Below are 18,954 nucleotides of genomic sequence, written 5' to 3' on the forward strand. Positions count from 1 at the left end.
ATAAAATAAAATTGGAGGAGTGTTATGATCGTTGAGGGACCTGATTGAAATGATGTAATTATTAGGAAAAGTAAAGCAGAAAGCCCTAGATGGTAAAGGAGCTTTAAACCCTCCTTAGGTATAAACATGAACAATTCTAGGGATCCAAAAAGGTGCCTAAAGGATAATAGCATATATGGCAAACCTTGAAGGAAGTTCAAAGCTCAACTTCTGAGAGGTGAATAAGAAGGAATTCCATTTGGGAGCTGGGAGGAGGGGAGAGAATGAGAAGCTTGTGCAAAGGAATGGAAGGAATAGAGATGGGAAATTCAAATTCTTTTAACTTCTGAGAACAGCCAATTTGCCCAAAACGTACATGCACGAAGCAGAATATTAAGGAATAACTCAAGAAAGGTAGTATTGAACCAGCTAGTGAAGAGTTTTCAATGTTGGGCTAAGAATTTGCATTTTATTCTAAAAGTAATAAGGAATCCTTTGAGGTTTTTTGAGCATGGTAGAAATATCAGGAGGCCTGCACTTTAGAAAGATTATTTTGGCCGCAGTGTTGAAAATGGAAATACATAGACCAATTGGGAGGCTATTGTAATAATACATATAGGTAAGGTGTGATCAAGATCTGTTATTGTCTAAAAATCTTTACCTCCATAGTAGCCTTCATCCCGATCCTGTAATAAAAGTTGATTATTCATTCAAAGTACGGGAGAGTTAGTTGTGCTTTCAATTTGTAGATTTTAAAACAATGGGAAGAAAAGCGATTATTGTAGAAACAAGAAAATTCATGAAATTTCAAAACAGTTGAATAGAGAGAGCTAGCTGAAAAATTAAGAGATGTTTGTGTAGAGAATTACATTTAGGGAGAATATGTTTTTCAGGCCAACATTCCCCACAGCTCAGATACTCTTCCCTACATATCTGTCCTTCAACCCCTATTTCCAGTGGTACCCACCATATACTAGAGGAGGAAGGAGGCCCCCGGTACCTGGAATAGGAAATCTGGTTGGTGGCCTCAATGAATGTTAAGATCACAAAATAGAAATTATCAGAAATGTTGCCTAATTGAGAGAAGCAGGCGAATGGAATGATATTAAGACCAATCTGTTCTGTCTAAAGAACTACTTCATACAAAGAAGAACTCATTACTATAAAGGAAAGTACTTATTTTTTGAGTCATTGAAGTGATTTATAACTATCACATCTCTACTTCAGTTATAATCAGATTAATGACTTCACTGAAGAAAATTGGCTTTTCCATTCTAAATTTGAATTGTTGGATGAAGAATTCAAGTATATTATCTGATTGACAATATTTACTTATGAAATCTGGTTTCTCTTAGGCATGAGTTGAAGCATACTTCATAAGATGTAATAAGATCAGAAAATCATGGAATTAACCTACTCTCTTCATTTTTTAGATGAGGGAACTGGAATAGAGAGAAGGGAGATGACTTGCCAAGGATCTCACAGATAGGATAGTGAAAAATCAAAATTATACTCAAACCCAATCACCTGAGCTCTGGTCAGTTGATATTGATTATCTTGCCTTAGAACCAGACTTTTTTTTTCCCATTTGTGAACCAATCTCACTTTGTTAAAATATATGTAGTACAATTAAAACTTTTATTGTTTGTAATGAAAGAGTAAAGGTAAGTGAAGTGGCTTTAATTGATTTTATGCAATCAATGTGTGAAAATAATTTATAATTACACATAAATGAGAATAGCAATGGATTTGGAGCCAGAGGTCTTTTCATTCAATCCTGCTTCTGTCACTTGATATTTTTGTGACCCTGGACAAAACAGTTCACCTTTGTGGGCCTCAGTTTCCTCAGTTTGAAAATGAAGAGGTAGGACTTGGTGACCTCTAAGGTCTCACTTAGCTCTAAATCTGTGGTCTTGAGTAGAAGAGGTGTGAACCAGAGTACATTTGCTCTCCACCCCAAACTTCAGAAAGAAAACTGGGTTCAGTGTTCGACATCTATGTTAAAATGGATATTTGTTTTGTTTGCAGGATTTTAAGAAAGTGCTTCAGAGAAATGTTGTGGCTTATGTCAGCCTTCATAATCCCATACGGGGTAACTCAAGCCTGCATCCTGTAGCGTCTCCTTCTCTTCAACAACTGGTGGCGGAGGTAAGAGATACTATTTCATTACAAGTTTTTCACTTAAGGGTTACCTTTTCCCCATAATCCTCCCCGGCCTCAGATTCTGCTTTACATAAATATAGAAAAATGCTTTCATTGCATATTTGGTGTTGTGAGTGAAGCTAATTTCCTCCAAATAAATATTCCAATCTTGCTTTTCAAGTATTTTGAAAACATAGCTTGAAAAAGTGTTGAAGAGAAAGGAGGGGAAATGATAGTATCTAAAGTCTTATAGTTCATGATTTCTCATTAAAGTTGTTCACTTTATCTTTTAATTTATTCATTTCATGCCTATTTTAAAGAAGTCTATCTCTTGTGTCTTAATGGAGTTCATATTTTTATTTAGATTATTTTAATGAGTTTAAGGTTATTTATCAATTAACATTTAAATTATAATTTCATAGGAGGTATCATCTTTCCCAGAATGGAAATAATTATGGGTTCTGGGACCCTGGGACACAATCTTCCCTGTGATGATGGCATGGTAGGAAATGACCTTTTGAAAATCCACAGGAGAAGCAATATTATATCATAGAAACCAAACTCGAGATGAAACAAATAATGAGCCTGCCTTCTGATTAGCCATAATTCTTGCCTGAAATGTAATGCAAACCAACAGTTTATGACTTTCGTAAAATATTTTCTAGTTTAATAGTTTTCATCAGCGTTTGCATGTGTGCTATAATAAAAAAAGACATTTAAAAAGATGAAGTGGATAAATGTCTACATTTAGGACCAGCCAAACCCCAATATGGGTGCCCTAAATTATGCCAATGTCTCTAAGTTGGTAAATTAATTTTTCCTGCTATGTGGGCTGTGTCGATTTCACTGACTTTCATTTACCTTCCTGGAGGCAAATGAAGAGAGGCAGCCAGTGAGGAGGCTTCCCCTGAGGGTTAAGGGCAGCTTTAAAAGGGAAGAGAAGACCTTTCTCTTTGGGAATTATTGTCATGGTGCCCATGACGCATGACTGAGGGAACATGAGCAGGGGCTGGGGACTTGGGGTATAGAAGTGACTTAGTAATTCTTTATTTAAGTGCTCTGTTTACCTGGAGCTTAGAATAATTAATTTGAAGCCATTATTATAGTTCTTGCTCTGATCCTTTAAAAAAGGCATTGATGTATATTTATTGTATACACACATATATACATACATATACACACATACACAGATTTATTAATACATGTGTGCATATATAAAATTCCAGACTAAATGAATAATAAATTTTACAAGCTACTTAATATTTTTCATTAGGTGATATTCATTGGCTTCCTGTTTTTTCTTTAGAATAAAATATAAATTGTGTTTCCTGACATTCAAGACAACTTAGAATCTGACCCCTCCCTGATTACCTTTCCAGAATATTTCATTCTATTTCTTCTTCAGAGCTATACATTCCAAACAAATTGGACTGTCACTTTCTTCCTTCCTTCCCAATTCAACAGAGTATCTCCTGCCTCTGTGCCTTCCCAGAGATCTCCTCATCCCAATCTTTCCTAAATCTTATATTTCTTAAAGTGTAGATCAAATAAAATCTCCCATGAAATCTTCCCTTATCCCACCACTTGTTCACATTTCCCCTCTCCTACTCCCGGTTGACTTTAATATACACATACATATACATATTCACACACACACACATATATATTTACACATATGTTATATATTATATATAATTATTATGTCATATAGTATCATATATATTATTTGTGCATCTGGCCTCATCTCCACTCATATCTAGAATGCATTTTCATTCATTATTTGTACATTCCTCATTTTTCTACCTAGCTCAGTGTCTGGCATGTAGTAGATAATTAATTCATTAAATTGTGCCTCATCTTCAGCTCATAGTACTATACCTAGATTTAAGACTACCTCAAAGCAAAACCTTTTAGTGTTGAGCCTAGGATTTTGTATAACGTCATGGGAAGGCTTCAGTTTATATTTGTAAATGAAGTGAAATGATTTAATTTTCTAATAGAAAATGCATAAGATATAATTCACAAACTGAGTTGAGTATTAAGATTGAGAGACAGATTGTTCTCTGATTCCAAAGCCCTAGTTTGGGAAGATACTTGCATGGCACTTCTTATCTCAAGGATTGCCTCAAAATTCCTATATCTAAATGATTTTTGATTCATGTTACTGTAAAGCAAAAACACGTGCTGTGTAGTCTTTTAGAAGTATTGGCAATAAAATAAACATTGGATTGCCACAACTCCCCCAAGACAGTAGGTCACTGATTTCCATCCCTAAAATCTAAAATGATCTCTTAGAATGTAAATAATTATCTAAAGCAAATTTGCTCAGTGAACCCAAGAAAGAAAATAATAAATTCAGAAATCAACACTTTTTTTAAAGAATCCATCCATATATTTATACAAAGGTCAAGAAAACCTGAAGGGAACAGAATCTTGCAAGAATTGTTTTTGTGTGTGTTCATATGACACAAAAGCTGTAGTTTTTTGACTTTTTTTTTATAGGAAATTATGAAGTTGTTGATCCACAATAAGGCTGAAGCTCTTTGCCCAGGCCAAATGTAATTCCAAAGGAAGAAGAATCAGATGCAGCTCTGTCACTGATTCCTGTGTTTGGTCTTGATTTATGTTTCTGCCTATATGATACTTCTGGTTTACTTGGTTTCAAGAAAACATTTTTCCCTCTATAAGGACCATTAATATTATGTTCAAGTTTACTAATAGCCAGAAAATGATAGGTTAATCTCAGCACAAATGGCATTTTAAGAGTATGACACTGATCATCTCTCCTTGCAAAAACATTAGTATAGTTAATATATTACTGTTCAAAGATGTTTTAATCACAACAGAATGGATAAACCAGTATTATATAAGTAGAGAACATTGAAAAGATTATATTAGTTAAAATATAAAAATATAATTTTAAATGTTAATAATGATTTTAAAAAATGTTTTTGAGAGCCCTTGGACTCTCAAAGAAATATTCCCCTTTCTGAATTCTAGGGTACACCCGAGGAGTTGAATGTCACTTTTCTAATGTCATCCTCTTGAGCCTCTATTCAGAGTGTATTCCCTATGACCTCAGTTGCATTTAACTGATTAATATCAATGAGTTTTTATAAATAGGTATTTATGGAAGAGATCTAGCAAGAACAAAAATAGATACTCTGGCCTTCTTTATGTGTCTTCAACCACTAAGGGCACATTCATATACCATATTGAACTCTGAGGAAAAGGACTCAAACTTACCCAGTTTCTACTTAGGTTCACTTTCCTAATTCAGTATGGTTGATGGATTGATTTATTTTATTTTATTTTAATTTTTTAGAAAAATTTTCCATACTTCCATGATTCATGTTCTTACTTTCCCCTTCACCCTCCCAAATCCCCCCACATAGCTGACACGCATTTCCACTGGTTTCTTCATGTGTCATCAATCAAAACTTATTTCCATATTATTGATAGTTGTACCACGGTGCTCGTTTCGAGTCTACATCCCCAACCATGTCTGCCTTAATCCATGTGTTCAAGCAGTTGTTTTTCTTCTGTGTTTCCACTCCTGTAGTTCTTCCTCTGAATGTGGATAGCATTCTTTTCCATAAATCCCTCATCCATAAAAATGGTAATAATAGAACATGGCCTCCATTCTTGTTTTAATGATAAAAATGAGATTATATATATAAAACATTGCTTGATTGTTTGATTTTTAGATGATTCTTTTGGGTTCCCTAGGCAGACATACCATGATCAAGAAGGATAATTGTCTTTCCTCTTGTCTTATTCATAGTCCCTTTATTTCTTTTTCTTCTCTTATTACTACAAATAGTATTTCTAACGTTATGTTAAAAAATAATGGGATAATAGTGAACATGCCTGCCTTATGCCTCATGCTACTGGAAATGCCTCTATATTTTCTCCATTACCTATACTTCTAGCCTCTTATCTTTTGATATTACTTAACATATTAAGGAAAGGTACATTTACCCTCTGGGCTTTTTGGTGTATTTAATATAAATAGGTCTTGGTTTTTTTCAGAAGCATTTTTAGCATCCATAAACATAATCATGTGATTTTTTTTAGCATTAATATAGTTTGTAATGTCTATAGTTCTTATATTGAACCAGCTAAATGTAGTGGCTGGTACAAATGTAACTGAATTAGAGTTTGTAATTTCTTTGAATATAGAATCATATTTTTGATAATACTTTTCTAATATATTATTTAATATTTAATATTTGTATTTGCTTGGTGCACCTCTTTTATGTATTTTTATTTGCATATTGTCTCTCCCATTAAAGGGTGAACTCCTTGTGTCCTCAGCCCTTAACACAGTGGCATATAGCAATAGCTTAAGTGTTTGTTTGACAATCTCAGAAAATTATTTTGAACCAAAGTCATTGCTAATAAAGTGCTTTGTAAGCCTTAAAGCAATATATAAATGTGCAAATGCAAAACATTTCTACCTGAGCATTCACAAATAACTTTAGTTTACTGTCTGCGTGGTAGTATAACCATTAATCTAGATCCAGAAGGGACTTCCAAATTGATCTAACCTGACCTCATTCTTTAGATATGGCAACCGAGGATTAGAGATATGTCATCTCTGGCACAAGACAGAAGTGTCAGAGTTGGCATTTGAATTCAGGTCCTCTGATTTCTAAGACTACGTCCTGCTGCCTTCTTCCCTTGATTCATAAGTATAAAAGAATTTGACCATTTCAGGACTTCATGGGCAAAATAGGGAGACTTAGCCTTAAAAAGAAGTGAACTACAAAAATCAACAGCAGTGAACATCTCTCCTTCTCAATGCTAGGGATGAGATAACGATGGAGCAGCTCCACCTAGGAATACGACTATGACCCACAACTTACTTAGTTGTAACCGGCCTCATAATGGGCATCTCTGGTAGTCAGCAGGAGTCTACCACTGTGCAGCACAAGCTATAGTCATGCTTATGTAGTGACTTTATATTCCTAGAAAATAGTTCACTAAGGTATAATACTTCAGTGTTCACAGAGTACTTCAATATTTGCAAGGTATATGGCGATACAGAAGTATGTGACAATACCAAATATATGACAGTATTTATGGAATAAATACAATTTTTAAAGTAGTGTGGGAATGGAGAGAACTAGTTGTTAGAAAGGTCAGGACAGATTTATGCAGAACTGAGTCTTGAGCTGAGTCTTAAAAGACAAAAAGGATTCTATATGGTGGAAATGAGGAGGGAGAGTATTCCTAACATGGAAACATGGAGAAAGGCTCTTTATACAGGAGATAGATGGATGGATGGATGGATGGTTGGTGGTTGGTTGGTTGGATGGATGGTTGGTTGGATGGATGGATGGATGGATGGATGGATGGATGGATGGTTGGTTGGTTGGATGGATGGATGGATGGATGGATGGATGGATGGATGGTTGGATGGATGGATGGTTGGATGGATGGATGGATAGATGGATAGATAGATAAAATGAAAGAGACAGAAACAGAGGAAATGCGGTGCTGTGTATTATATAACCATTAATCTAGGACCAGAAGGGACTTCCAAATTGATCTAACCTGACCTCATTCTATAGATATGGCAACCGAGGACTAGAGATATGTAATCTCTGGCACAAGATATAAGGTCAGTATGGAAGTTCTATAGAATGCATTAATGGAAAGGAAGTAATCCATTGTATGTACATATGGTAGAATCAGACTTATAAATAAGACTATAGCCAGGCTGTGAAGGACTTAAAATCCCAATTAGAGGAATTTTATATTTCTCCTAGAGTTCATAGGGATCCAAGCCATCTCTATAATAGAAAAATAAAACTATTACAACATACAGAAACAAAACAGCTTTGTAAAAACACTTGCATATTTGCCTGTGCACGAATGTGTGCACACATGTGCACGAGAACACACACACACACACACACACAATCTACAATGGCAATTCTGATGGGAGACTCCACTCAAGTAAAACCTGCTGCTTAGATAGCCACAGTGCTGATTGAGGACTGATCTTAGACTCAAGAAAGCACAGTAGCTGTCTCCAAGTATGTGAAAGCTTGCCACATGGAAGGGAAATTTGACTTGTTTTGCTTGATCCCAGAGGGCAGAATAAAGAGCAACAGGGAGAGGTTTCAGAAAAGATGATTTATCAGAGTCTCTCTTTATGGAAAAATTTTGTAACAATACTATATTAAAGTGGATTGTGCTGCTTCTAAAAGGAGGAAGTTCCCTCTGTAGAGGTGTTGAGTGGGGTCTGGATGGCCATTTGATGGGATGTTCTACAGTACATTCTTTTTAAAGTATAAGTTGAATTGACTGGTTTTTGGAGTCTTTTTCAACTCTGAGATTCTGTGATACTGATTATAGGCTACTTCAACTTTATTCTTGGTCTACAGAGTTATAAATAATACCAACCTTAACAAAATTAATGAAATGTTTTATCCAAAGATTTGACCATACTAGAAACATTTTTTTCTCTTAAGTGGTATAGGATAGTCAAGTGGTATAGGATAGTCAAGTAAATCACTTGACCTGGTCATGCTTCCTTTTCCAAATTCAGAGATTGGTTGCTAATCATTCCTGACAATATTACTGGAGACAGATACTGGGAAGACCCTTGACCTCTCTACCTCTGATTCTGATCTTTATGTTTAGAGCTCCATCGCAAATTTCTTCTTATTGACATTTCCATGAAATATAACACAGATATGGATGCGAGCTCTTGAATGTTTGTCTCCACACTGGTTGCCTCAAATCTCACCACTAGAATTGTGATCGATTATACCTCGATCCTACATGAATATATCTCCCTCCTCTCAGTAGAGAGATGATAGAAGTAATACATTCTTCAGCATGTGTAATGTATGTTTTTAGTGTGTTTTACTTAATTTATTTCCTTTATCGTAAGACAGGATTCAGTGCCTGGAAGGCACTATATAAGGAAACATAAGCTACTTATCATTGTCATCATCCTCTTCATTCTATGCCTATTCTAGCTAAACTAAAATACTTAACAACTTACTCAACTCTTTCCTGTCCAAATTCATTTACAGAGGCCATACAAGTATATCTAGAATAGATTCTATGTATTCTGACATCCTTCTTTCCTTCCATGCCAGGTTTAGGAGCTGGCATCCTCTTTATGAAACCTTTCCTAATCTCTGCCTAGAAATTCTTCTTTCCCTCAAAAACCTCATTCATCCCTGTTGAATATCTTAAATATTTATCTCATAGGCTGAATGGTATTAAAATTATCTGTATATATTTTATTCTTTTACAAAATAATAATCTCGTTGAGGACAGAGACTATATCATTCATTTTTCATGTTTATAATCCCCAATTTGACCATGGATAAATAGTTGTTGTTGCATAAATGCTTATTGAATTGAATTAAGTGAATCAAAAATAGATTTTTTAATTTTAGATGTGTTTCTATGTATGCCTATTCTTTTATCCCTTGGTCCATGTTTTTTAGATTTAAAGTAATCATTCTATTCAATTATATGTATGATGCTTCCAAACTTAAATAAAGGCTTTAGCCAATGGTTAGACCCAGCATGTTCTTCATCTTATAGTCAGGTTCATGTGGTATATAGAAAACCAACCTGTGAGATGAATTGCCCATACATTGTCCTGTCATTAGGCTATGACACCAGTCCCATTCACATGGCTTTTCAGGCTACTGGCATCATGTCTGATCCATAGGAACCATTTTAAAAATTCTACTGTGATCCAATGTGGAAATTTATGCATTATCACATTTTGTCTGCCATTGTCTTAAGTGACCTCCAGTTTTATTTTTGGTTTTGGATAATATTTGACAATAAGAGTGTAGATTTCAAGCTGAAAGTGACCTTGGAGTCCAGTGAGTCCAGCCTCCTTATTTTATAGATGATGAAACTGAGGGACAGAAGAGAAGAGGGGAAATGACCTGCCTGGGACCACAGCTACTTTCTGAAAAGGGATTTCCATTCAGTTCTTTCCAATTCTATGTTCAAGGCTTTATCTACTCTGTCATTCTATAGAAGAGGGCAAAGTTAACTAATAGCCTTTTCTTTTACTTAGCTTTCTTTTCAGCATTTGAGAATGGAGATATCTTGATAGCAAGAGCTTTGACCTTGGTGTCAGGAGAATATGAATTCAAATCTCATCTCTATCCTCTTCAAGTTGTGTGACAAATTATGAACCTCCCTGAGCCTACATTTACCCATCTAAAAAAAGGGATAACAATAGCACCTCTCTTACAGGCTTGTTAGGGTATGAAATGAAATGATATCTATAAGGTGCTATGTGCATATCACCTATTATTTACACCGAATTGTTTGTAAGCTGCCTTTCTTTTTTCTGCTTTCTCTACCACACACAATTTCCATATCTTTTCAGGAAACTACACACTTTTATCCCATGGCACCCAGAATGCTTTCTGGGTGAGTAGTTTGTTGCTCATGCTCTTGTCCCTGTTCTCCACTATTTTGAACTCTCCTCACACTTTTCCTGTTCAGCTTGGCCTTCTTTCCACCCCTTCCACTATTAGTCAATTGAAGTGGCCATTAAGACTCCAATAAACTGATTTAAAATGTTCCTTTAGACTAATACAGTACCTTGCTGAAAGCCTCACGTTCAAAGTTATGCTACTACTGGGCAGATTTATCTATCCCTTATGTTTACATGATTGTCTTTGTTTATTTTTTTTGTGTGTTTCTTTTGAAGCTAATTTGCGTCTAAAGCACTGAACTGATCTTCCCCCAGTTCATTACTCTTTCAGGAGGGTTTTTGTTTCAGCATACATTAACAATTTGCAAATACTATTTGTTTTAAATCTTGCTATCAGGGGAAGGCAGCCCAATGCTGGATAAAATGCGGAATTTATAGAAGGCAGCTGATTTAAATATTTGGATTATGCCGCCAAAGAGCAAGGCAAACATTCTGAGACCTTAACAAATTTAGTTTGAACTCATTTATCCAGCTACCATAATTACTTACGCATTCATTAAAGAGACATACGGTTTGAGTTATGTTGTATTTACAGTGTTTTGATTAGTATATCGGACAGCAGACCTCCCTGGGCCTCGGGAGGAAATGATGGTTTACCCAGCTGTGGTGCCAATGAATTGCCATTGGCCAACAAGTTGCCCACTTATGCAGGAGATCTCATGAATATACTTAGCTCCATTTTATTCTTCCTAGAAAAGTGAAATATTATAACCAATCAATTGCCGTTTCTTTATTGTTATTTTCTCTACTGTAAATTATCATTCATATAGTTTGGTTAAAATCTCCATCTGTCAGTTACTTGGTTATTTGCATGATCATTATAATAACAGTTTATTTCCATTAGGGCATATTGTATGATGCTTCTGAATATATGAATTCAAGCTGAAGCATTTTAATGCTTTTTAAAAGAAGACTCAAGTTTTTAGGTGACAGTCTTTCATGGTATGGCTTTTTCGAAATCATATTAAGTAGGTTTAGTCAGTGTAGTCCAAAAAAATGAACATGAAAACAAATGAACATGACTTTAAGAAAGTACAAAATAGAATTGAAAATTTTGATTCATTTAGAGAAGAAATTAATTAATGAGTTAGCTTTCTAAATGCTTGTTTCATTTTCAAGGCTCAGAAATAGGCAATTGGCATTCTGTATATATTTAGTATATGATTTTGTAGAAACTGTACTTCATTGGCCCTATCTTTGTGACCTACTAAATTCTGCTTGCAAATTAATAGTCTGTCAAGTTTCTAAATAGCCAAACTTGTTTCTAATTCTTGCCTATTGTTTTATTACTCAGTAGAAACTTAGGCAACATTGTACCTAATTCCTGCCTTGAAGAAATGGTAAACAAGCAGAAGCCAGTTATGGAAAACCTAGTTCATAGTACTGTTCCTATGCCAGCCATTCATTAACTTTCTCTTCCTGCCAGCCTTCATCCTTCCTCCATAGCTTCTAAGTTCTAAACTATTGCCAAAAAAAAAAAAAAAAGTACCAAAGAAGTCATTTTTCTTGCTGACGACAGCCTTGATGGGCTCTTCAGTTTCCATGAAGCATGAAATCATCTCAAATCTACTATATTTTCCTAACTTATATTTGCCCTGCCCTCAAAAACAAGCTAAGTATTATAGTTAAAAGGCAAAATTAGTTTTTCATTTTATTTCAATACTATTTGAACTGTTCTCAACTTTGTTTTATTTGATTTCATTTTTTTCCAAATTCATTGAATTCATAGGATTATTTTCTTTTTATTTTTCTAAATCTAATTTATCTTTTAGAGCTTATAATTCTATCTTGTGCTCTAAAAATAAAGATTTTTAGAACTCATTTTTTTATTTCACTCATAAAATGTAAACGGAAATGATAAAATCAACTAGTAAAATAGTAGAACAATGGAGTTTTCCATTTTAAAAGAGTATTAATATTTTTATTTAATATTAATATTTTAAAAACAATTTTCATTATGATGTTATAATTAAAAAAATATATTAGTGATCAGAAACTTAAATAAAGGGTCCTTAAATCTTTTATTCACTGGAGAGACAGGGGGCTTAAGTCTGAAAGCTCCTAAGAAGAAATCTTGATAACTATTACCTTAATTTTTTTTTAAAACCTTTATCTTTTTTCTTAGTATCAATACTAAGTATTGGTTCCAAGGCAGAAGAGCTAGACAATTTCAGAAAAGCGACTTGCTCAGGATCACACAATGAGGACATATCTGAGGCCAGTTTGGAACTCTACTTTTAAGTAAATTAAACAAATGTATATTAAGCATTTACTTTTGGTTACATGATTGCCCACCTTCTTTTCTGGTCCTCATAACTCTTTGCTTACATCTTTTACCCTCTTTCTCTTGGGTGATTCTTATTGGAAACCCGTTATAGCCTGTTCTGCCTCCTGTAAGTCTCTTTATCACCCTTTGGGTGACTCGTGACTTAGTGTGTCATACCTCAAAGACATCTTGAAAGGATATAGGGGTTGAAGACAAATGAGCCCTTTTTGCAAGGAGAAGCCGGGGTCATTAAAAGCCCTGCCCTCTTTCCCAAAGGCAGTCTAGCCTGTCCTTCTCCTCCTGTTTCATTGTTGGCCCAGTTTGCTGTCCATCTGCTCTGTCTTTCCAAGATATATGCACTGAGAATCCAGCTCGATGGCCGTCTGTCCAAGTAATTAATCGGACCAAATACTATGCTGGGCACTGGGCACACAGTCATAAGTGTGGGAGATCAGCTTAGATAATTGCCCCCTACACAAGTTTTCAGCATGGCCTGGATACTTCCCTAGGTAGGATAGGAATTCTCTTCATGAATGAATTGGCCAGTCCTTCTAAGCCAGTATATAATGATCAAAGCAGTTGGAATTTTAGAGTTGACAGCCTGGAAACATAGGTGAGAGAGGATTCCTGTTAACCTCATGAAAAGGAATATAGGAGAGGCTGGGAGGGAAGAGCAGCATCTTAGACCTAAAAATTAATCTCTTTCTCCTCCCTTGTGTGAAGATTGAAGTATCTCTTTGTCTATTTTAATGAAAACCAATCAGCAGCCTTTAACTCAATCAATCAGGAACTTAAAGTACCCTTACTCAACCCTAAAGTATGAGAGTTCACAAGTCAAAAACTCTCACCTCCAAAGGGGACTTCCCAGCCTTGGGTAGGACTAAGCAAAGTAAAAAACTTCAGTTGGTTTCTGTGAAGAAGGGAGAGAGACAGGAAATGACATAGAAAAGAAGCATAAAAGAAGAGACAAGCATAGCCTTCTACCATTCCTTTCCTGGCATTTGGAGTAATTGGTTCTGGAGATTCCTGCCTTGGCTTTGGAGGAGGCTCTTTCCCTGGATCCTCCTGGCTTGCTGAGTGAGGGGCTCCGGCTATAGAGGAGACTGCACTGGTGGGCTTCTGGCTGAAGACTCCACACAGAGATCTAGACTTGAGGAAGGAAGCCTCCTGCCGGGGTGCTGAACTGGATTTCACTTTGCAGGAGAAGCTCTTTGGGCTGGTAGACTTGTTAAGAATCTGTCTCTTTATAGACATCTCCCACTTTCACTCTTTCCACCTATTTGTAAATAAAAGCTGCTAAAAGTCATTTTTACTTAAGCTATTATCTTAAAATCAGCAACCATAATATTACTTTATAACTCTTATTGAATCGAAAACCCCAATTTTAATCCTTACACTTGAATAAAGGAGCCTTATGAAATTTGAATGGTCCATAGTACTTGGACTTCTTCCTAAGACTTTTTACAGCATCTTTACATTTGGGTCTGCAATAAGAGATAATTTCAGGCTGAATGTAATGAAGAAAACACACTTAAAGCTATATAAAAAGCCCAGTCCACTATATATACCTAAGGGAAATTGGAGGTTCCAGTACAAGGACTTTTAGGTCCTCAAAATGACCTGTTTTCCACCTGTGTTCTCTAAGCTTGGGACTTCTTTGCCCTGGACTCTGTGTATACCTGTGAGAGAGTTTGCAACAATTTGGAGAATAGGAGTAGGGGAGGAATATTTTGTACCAACTCTTCTTACAATGACATATTATTAAATACCTATTTCCTAAAATAGTCTGGTTGACTAAATGATAAAAGCCAAAAACTATTGGAGGGGGCAAGCACATGGGTGGTTGATAGGACATTATAAAGACAAAAAAACAGCCCCCAGTCTTAACCATAGAGCCCCTTAAAAATAGGTGCTGCCCTCTGCTCTCTAGGGACCCAACCTAACATTGCCAAAGAAGTTTACAAAAGTCATTCTAGAATCTGTGTGATGATGAAAAATAACACAAGGCCTATATTCTAAGAAATGCCTCTGTCTAAATAAGTTTGGCAAGGATAAAAGAAAATGCCAAAAGAGTTCTAAGAAAATTTAAGGATGGAGAAGTTTATTGTTTTCATAACTATGTATATTATACTTCTGCTTTCAAAATTCTAAGTGCAATTTGTGATACTAATCGATCTAAATGATCCTGAAAAAAATGTCTCTGACTCCTTTCTTAACAACTGTTAACTTTGATGACCACTGTTTACTTAAGCAGATTATGTCTTTACTCCCTAAATCTGTGTGTAAATTTATAACCATAGTAAGACTGACATCTTATTAGCCTACTCTGTAGAGCTATTAGAATTACTTTGACTATTCTAGCTGCACAGCTGTTCCCTGGAACTGTCTAATTTTAACCATTTAACTCTACCATGGTAGCACATTGGTGGGCAAAACTACTGTTTAGTACAGCAGTTGGAATTCTTTCTTGTTCTTCAAGCCTTCAATAGCTTCAGTATTGACCTAATCAATTTTGAATAGCCTTGAGTTGACTTTGACATAGAATAGGAAAAGTAAAACTGTGGTCAGAACTTAAGGAAGGAACAAAACCAAACAAAAACCAGAAAAATTCTTTCAGTTCTAATGCTGACCAAGATCCCACCTTCCCCCATTCCCACTTCTAGGCATATTCCTTCACTCTACTCCTTCATTTTGGACTTTGAGAAGTCAGAGTAAAAGAAAGAATTGAGAAAGTATTTATGTTTTTGTATTTGAGGAGACACATCTATGAGGTCCCATTTCTTGGGTAAGAAATACAAATAAACTAATAAAGGGTCTCAAAACAAACACTAAGTAGGAGAGGAAATTCAGGTTACCATCTTGAAACAAAATGACAAATGATGGTTTTTAAGTGGCTGAATATACATTCTCAAATTTTAATGGGTTCTAATTAAATGGATTTTACTTAAAGAGTATTATGTTTAATAATCTTAGAACTGGAGAGAAACTTAGATAACAGCAACTCCAAGCCATTTCTCACTTTGCAGCTATGAAAACGGAGGCTCAGAAATGTTAAGTGACTTGCCTGATTACTTAGTGGTTGCCTCTCCAAAATCACCATGTTGAAAAAAATACTTCAAAAGAAAACAAATCACCAACAACAAAATCACTTAATTTTCTACATACAAGCATATACATAAACACACATATACATATATGTAATTAGAAGATTTTTGTTATGATATATTTTTATTTTAAAATATGTATATGAATGTATTCATATACATATGTTCATACACATATATTTATATTTCTGGATCTGGTTTATATGCTACATTCATCTTTATTGGTGATCTATTGCCTTAATTGCTCATCTTGAATGATGAGTTGAAATATTTGAAATAATTAAAGTAACCAATGTTCCATGTAACAAAAAAAAGTGTTATTTTTAATGTAAAGATCTTAAAAATGAAGAGCATTTTAATTGTTTTAGGGTTACAGATTTACACAAAGATTTAGGGAGTGAAGACATAATCTACTTAAAGTAAACTGTGGTCATCAAATTAGATAGATGATAGATAGATAGACAAACAGACAGAGAGAGATACTTTGTGGGAAGCCAATAAGAGAATAGATAAAAATCTGACACCCCTCTTTTGACCTCTTTTATGATCCATACCTTTTCTTATTGGAAAAACATTATAGACTTACTGAAAAGCTTTGAGTCCTTAGCAGACCAGCAGCTACTGAGTTAACAATTTCTCTCCTTGATAATGAAGAAGCCTGAACTCTAAAAAATATATTACTTAGACAATCAAGGCCGGAGACAGACAAAACTAGACAAGACTTTATCTGACCAGGTGCAATCTTGTAAATCAAGAGTACAGGACTCAGTTTGTTTAAGATCTCTATGAAATATATTTCTGCTCCCAGAATTAACCTCCTACTAATTGGGTTAGAATTTGGCCTTTGACCCTGTACCTATCTCTCTACTTTTTAGACTTTAATGGGTTTTGTATAATTTGTAACCCCTTCACAGCTGTGATTCTTTCTCTGTGCTCTTTCTGTGAAACCAGTATATATATTAAACTCAAGACTCCATGAAGCTGGAGCAGTTATGAGCTAAGCATTTAGTCTGACTGTTCTCATTCAATCCAACGCCACTCAGGACCTCCAGAAATATAGAGCAGGCTCTCTATAATACTTTCCTGTTTCAAGGTATCCCTGATGTTATCAGCATTAGTGCCTTCTATCAGGGCAACTAAAAACTCTTCTTCCATGACTTCTCACTCCATGTAATTCTTATCCATATATTTATGTAAAACTTCCATAGAAAATATGCCTAATCTGTTGGATGTCTTTTTTTTTATTAATATTCCAGGGCAGCACTTTTCTGGGCATAACTAGTACTCACCTCCTTTACTGTCCCACCTTTCTTTATGATAGATTTTATGATATTTCTTACAACTTGTAGCAGTCTTCTTATCTCTACCACGAGTCTCTTAATATAGTTTTGATTATACCAAAATGATGGCCCATGCAAAAATATTTTATTCAACCACACTAGGAAAATATGGAATAAAAAAGATGGATTCCCATGACATTTAGTAGTTAGGGAACTTGGAGGGCCCTTTGCAGTTTTCAAAATGTAATCAATTTTAATGTTTTTATGTTATTTCTGGGCCATAGTTCTTATCTTCTTATCCACTTGTAAATATTTTCTAAAAGATCACTGTTGATCAGTTAGCTCAATGTGCAATCCATAAAACAACATGTTATTATCAGAGGAATTTATCATCTTCTTTCACTAATAATATCACCTTTCTCCCAAGGTGGTTGTGAGGATAAAACAATATCTGTAAAGCAATTTTTAAAATCTTAAAGTGCCAAGATGTTATTTTTATTATCATAACATGTCATAATTGAATAAATATGTCTTTCTTCCATATTGTTTTTCCAGTGTGAATGGCTATGCTAAATTCTAATGAATGGCCTTACATCTCACTGCAGCCTCATATTATTTTGAGCTTAAATCAATCAGGTCATCTGTGAATGGACTCCCTGCTGAATCTTAACATTGATCTGAAATTCATCTTCTATTTGAAATTGGAAAAGTGACTGATTTAAAACAAAAGCATCAAGAAAAAAACAGACAAGAAAAAAAGGAAAATGTATCAAAGATACATTTTTTGAAGAAAGTTTTTAAAGCAACGTGTCGTTTAGTTAAATCAAGTGGTCTTTTTATTTTAACTAACAAGCAGTTAACATGACTACACTGACTATTCATTTCACCTCTTAGTTATTCCTATCACTACAAGAATTGGTTGACTATTGAAACTTGCTCAAAAAAGCTTACAAAAGTGTTCATTGCTTACTTTCTCCACTATCTCCTGGAGTTCTTCTGGAAGTAAATATTTATGATTTATCTGTTGCAGTTTCTGAGAAATCTGGAAACCTTTAGCTTCTTTTATTTCTTGATTTCAAACATTTAAAAAGAACTTTCCTCATTGCCATCATTGGTACCCATCTTCATTTTCAAGTCACTGAATATCATAATATTCCTTGATTTACTTGAGAGGTCTTGTTAGAATCTCTTTAGAATTTCTCCTCTTTGAGTTTGTAGCTGATGGTTTATATACTTACAAGCATTTTTATTAATGATTTCTTGCCTTGATTTTGCTCATCCTGAATCATTTAAGATGAAATAACCAATGTTTCATGTAACAAAAGAGAAAGTAAAGATCTTAAAAAATTAAGAGCAGTTTAATTGCTGTAGAATCTCAGAATGATGTTACTTTTAGCATTCCCTGCCCCTTTTATCCTATAGTTGAGATCTAATTTACACAATTGCTAGTTTAATTAATGATATCCCTGTCATCTGATAGCTAGCTTTAACTTCCTACCTCACCAGTAAACCAGAAATAGAATTTTCATGCAGGTTCCTGAAAGAACCTTGTAAAAGTCCTAGACTATAGTCTCTGTGTTTGCCACTCTTACATTTCCACACTTTCTAGGTCATCTATGGTAGCAGAAGGTAGGGTCAACTGTGGATTTCCAGAGTGGGCAAACACTGACAATGCCTTGGCTCCGAGAG

At 34.9% G+C, this 18,954-nt stretch overlaps 1 protein-coding gene across 1 annotated transcript in view; it reads left to right on the forward strand.

The window, feature by feature from the left end:
• NAALADL2 (N-acetylated alpha-linked acidic dipeptidase like 2) overlaps positions 1-18,954 on the forward strand; it is a 412,400-nt gene that overhangs the window by 91,755 nt on the left and 301,691 nt on the right. Inside the window, exon 5 of the mRNA XM_044669560.1 lies at positions 2,008-2,127. Coding sequence (XP_044525495.1) covers positions 2,008-2,127 — 120 coding nt within the window. The remainder of the gene's footprint in view (positions 1-2,007; positions 2,128-18,954) is intronic.

The sequence above is a fragment of the Gracilinanus agilis genome, chromosome 3 (genome assembly GCF_016433145.1).
Source record: "Gracilinanus agilis isolate LMUSP501 chromosome 3, AgileGrace, whole genome shotgun sequence".
Lineage (NCBI taxonomy): Eukaryota > Metazoa > Chordata > Mammalia > Didelphimorphia > Didelphidae > Gracilinanus > Gracilinanus agilis.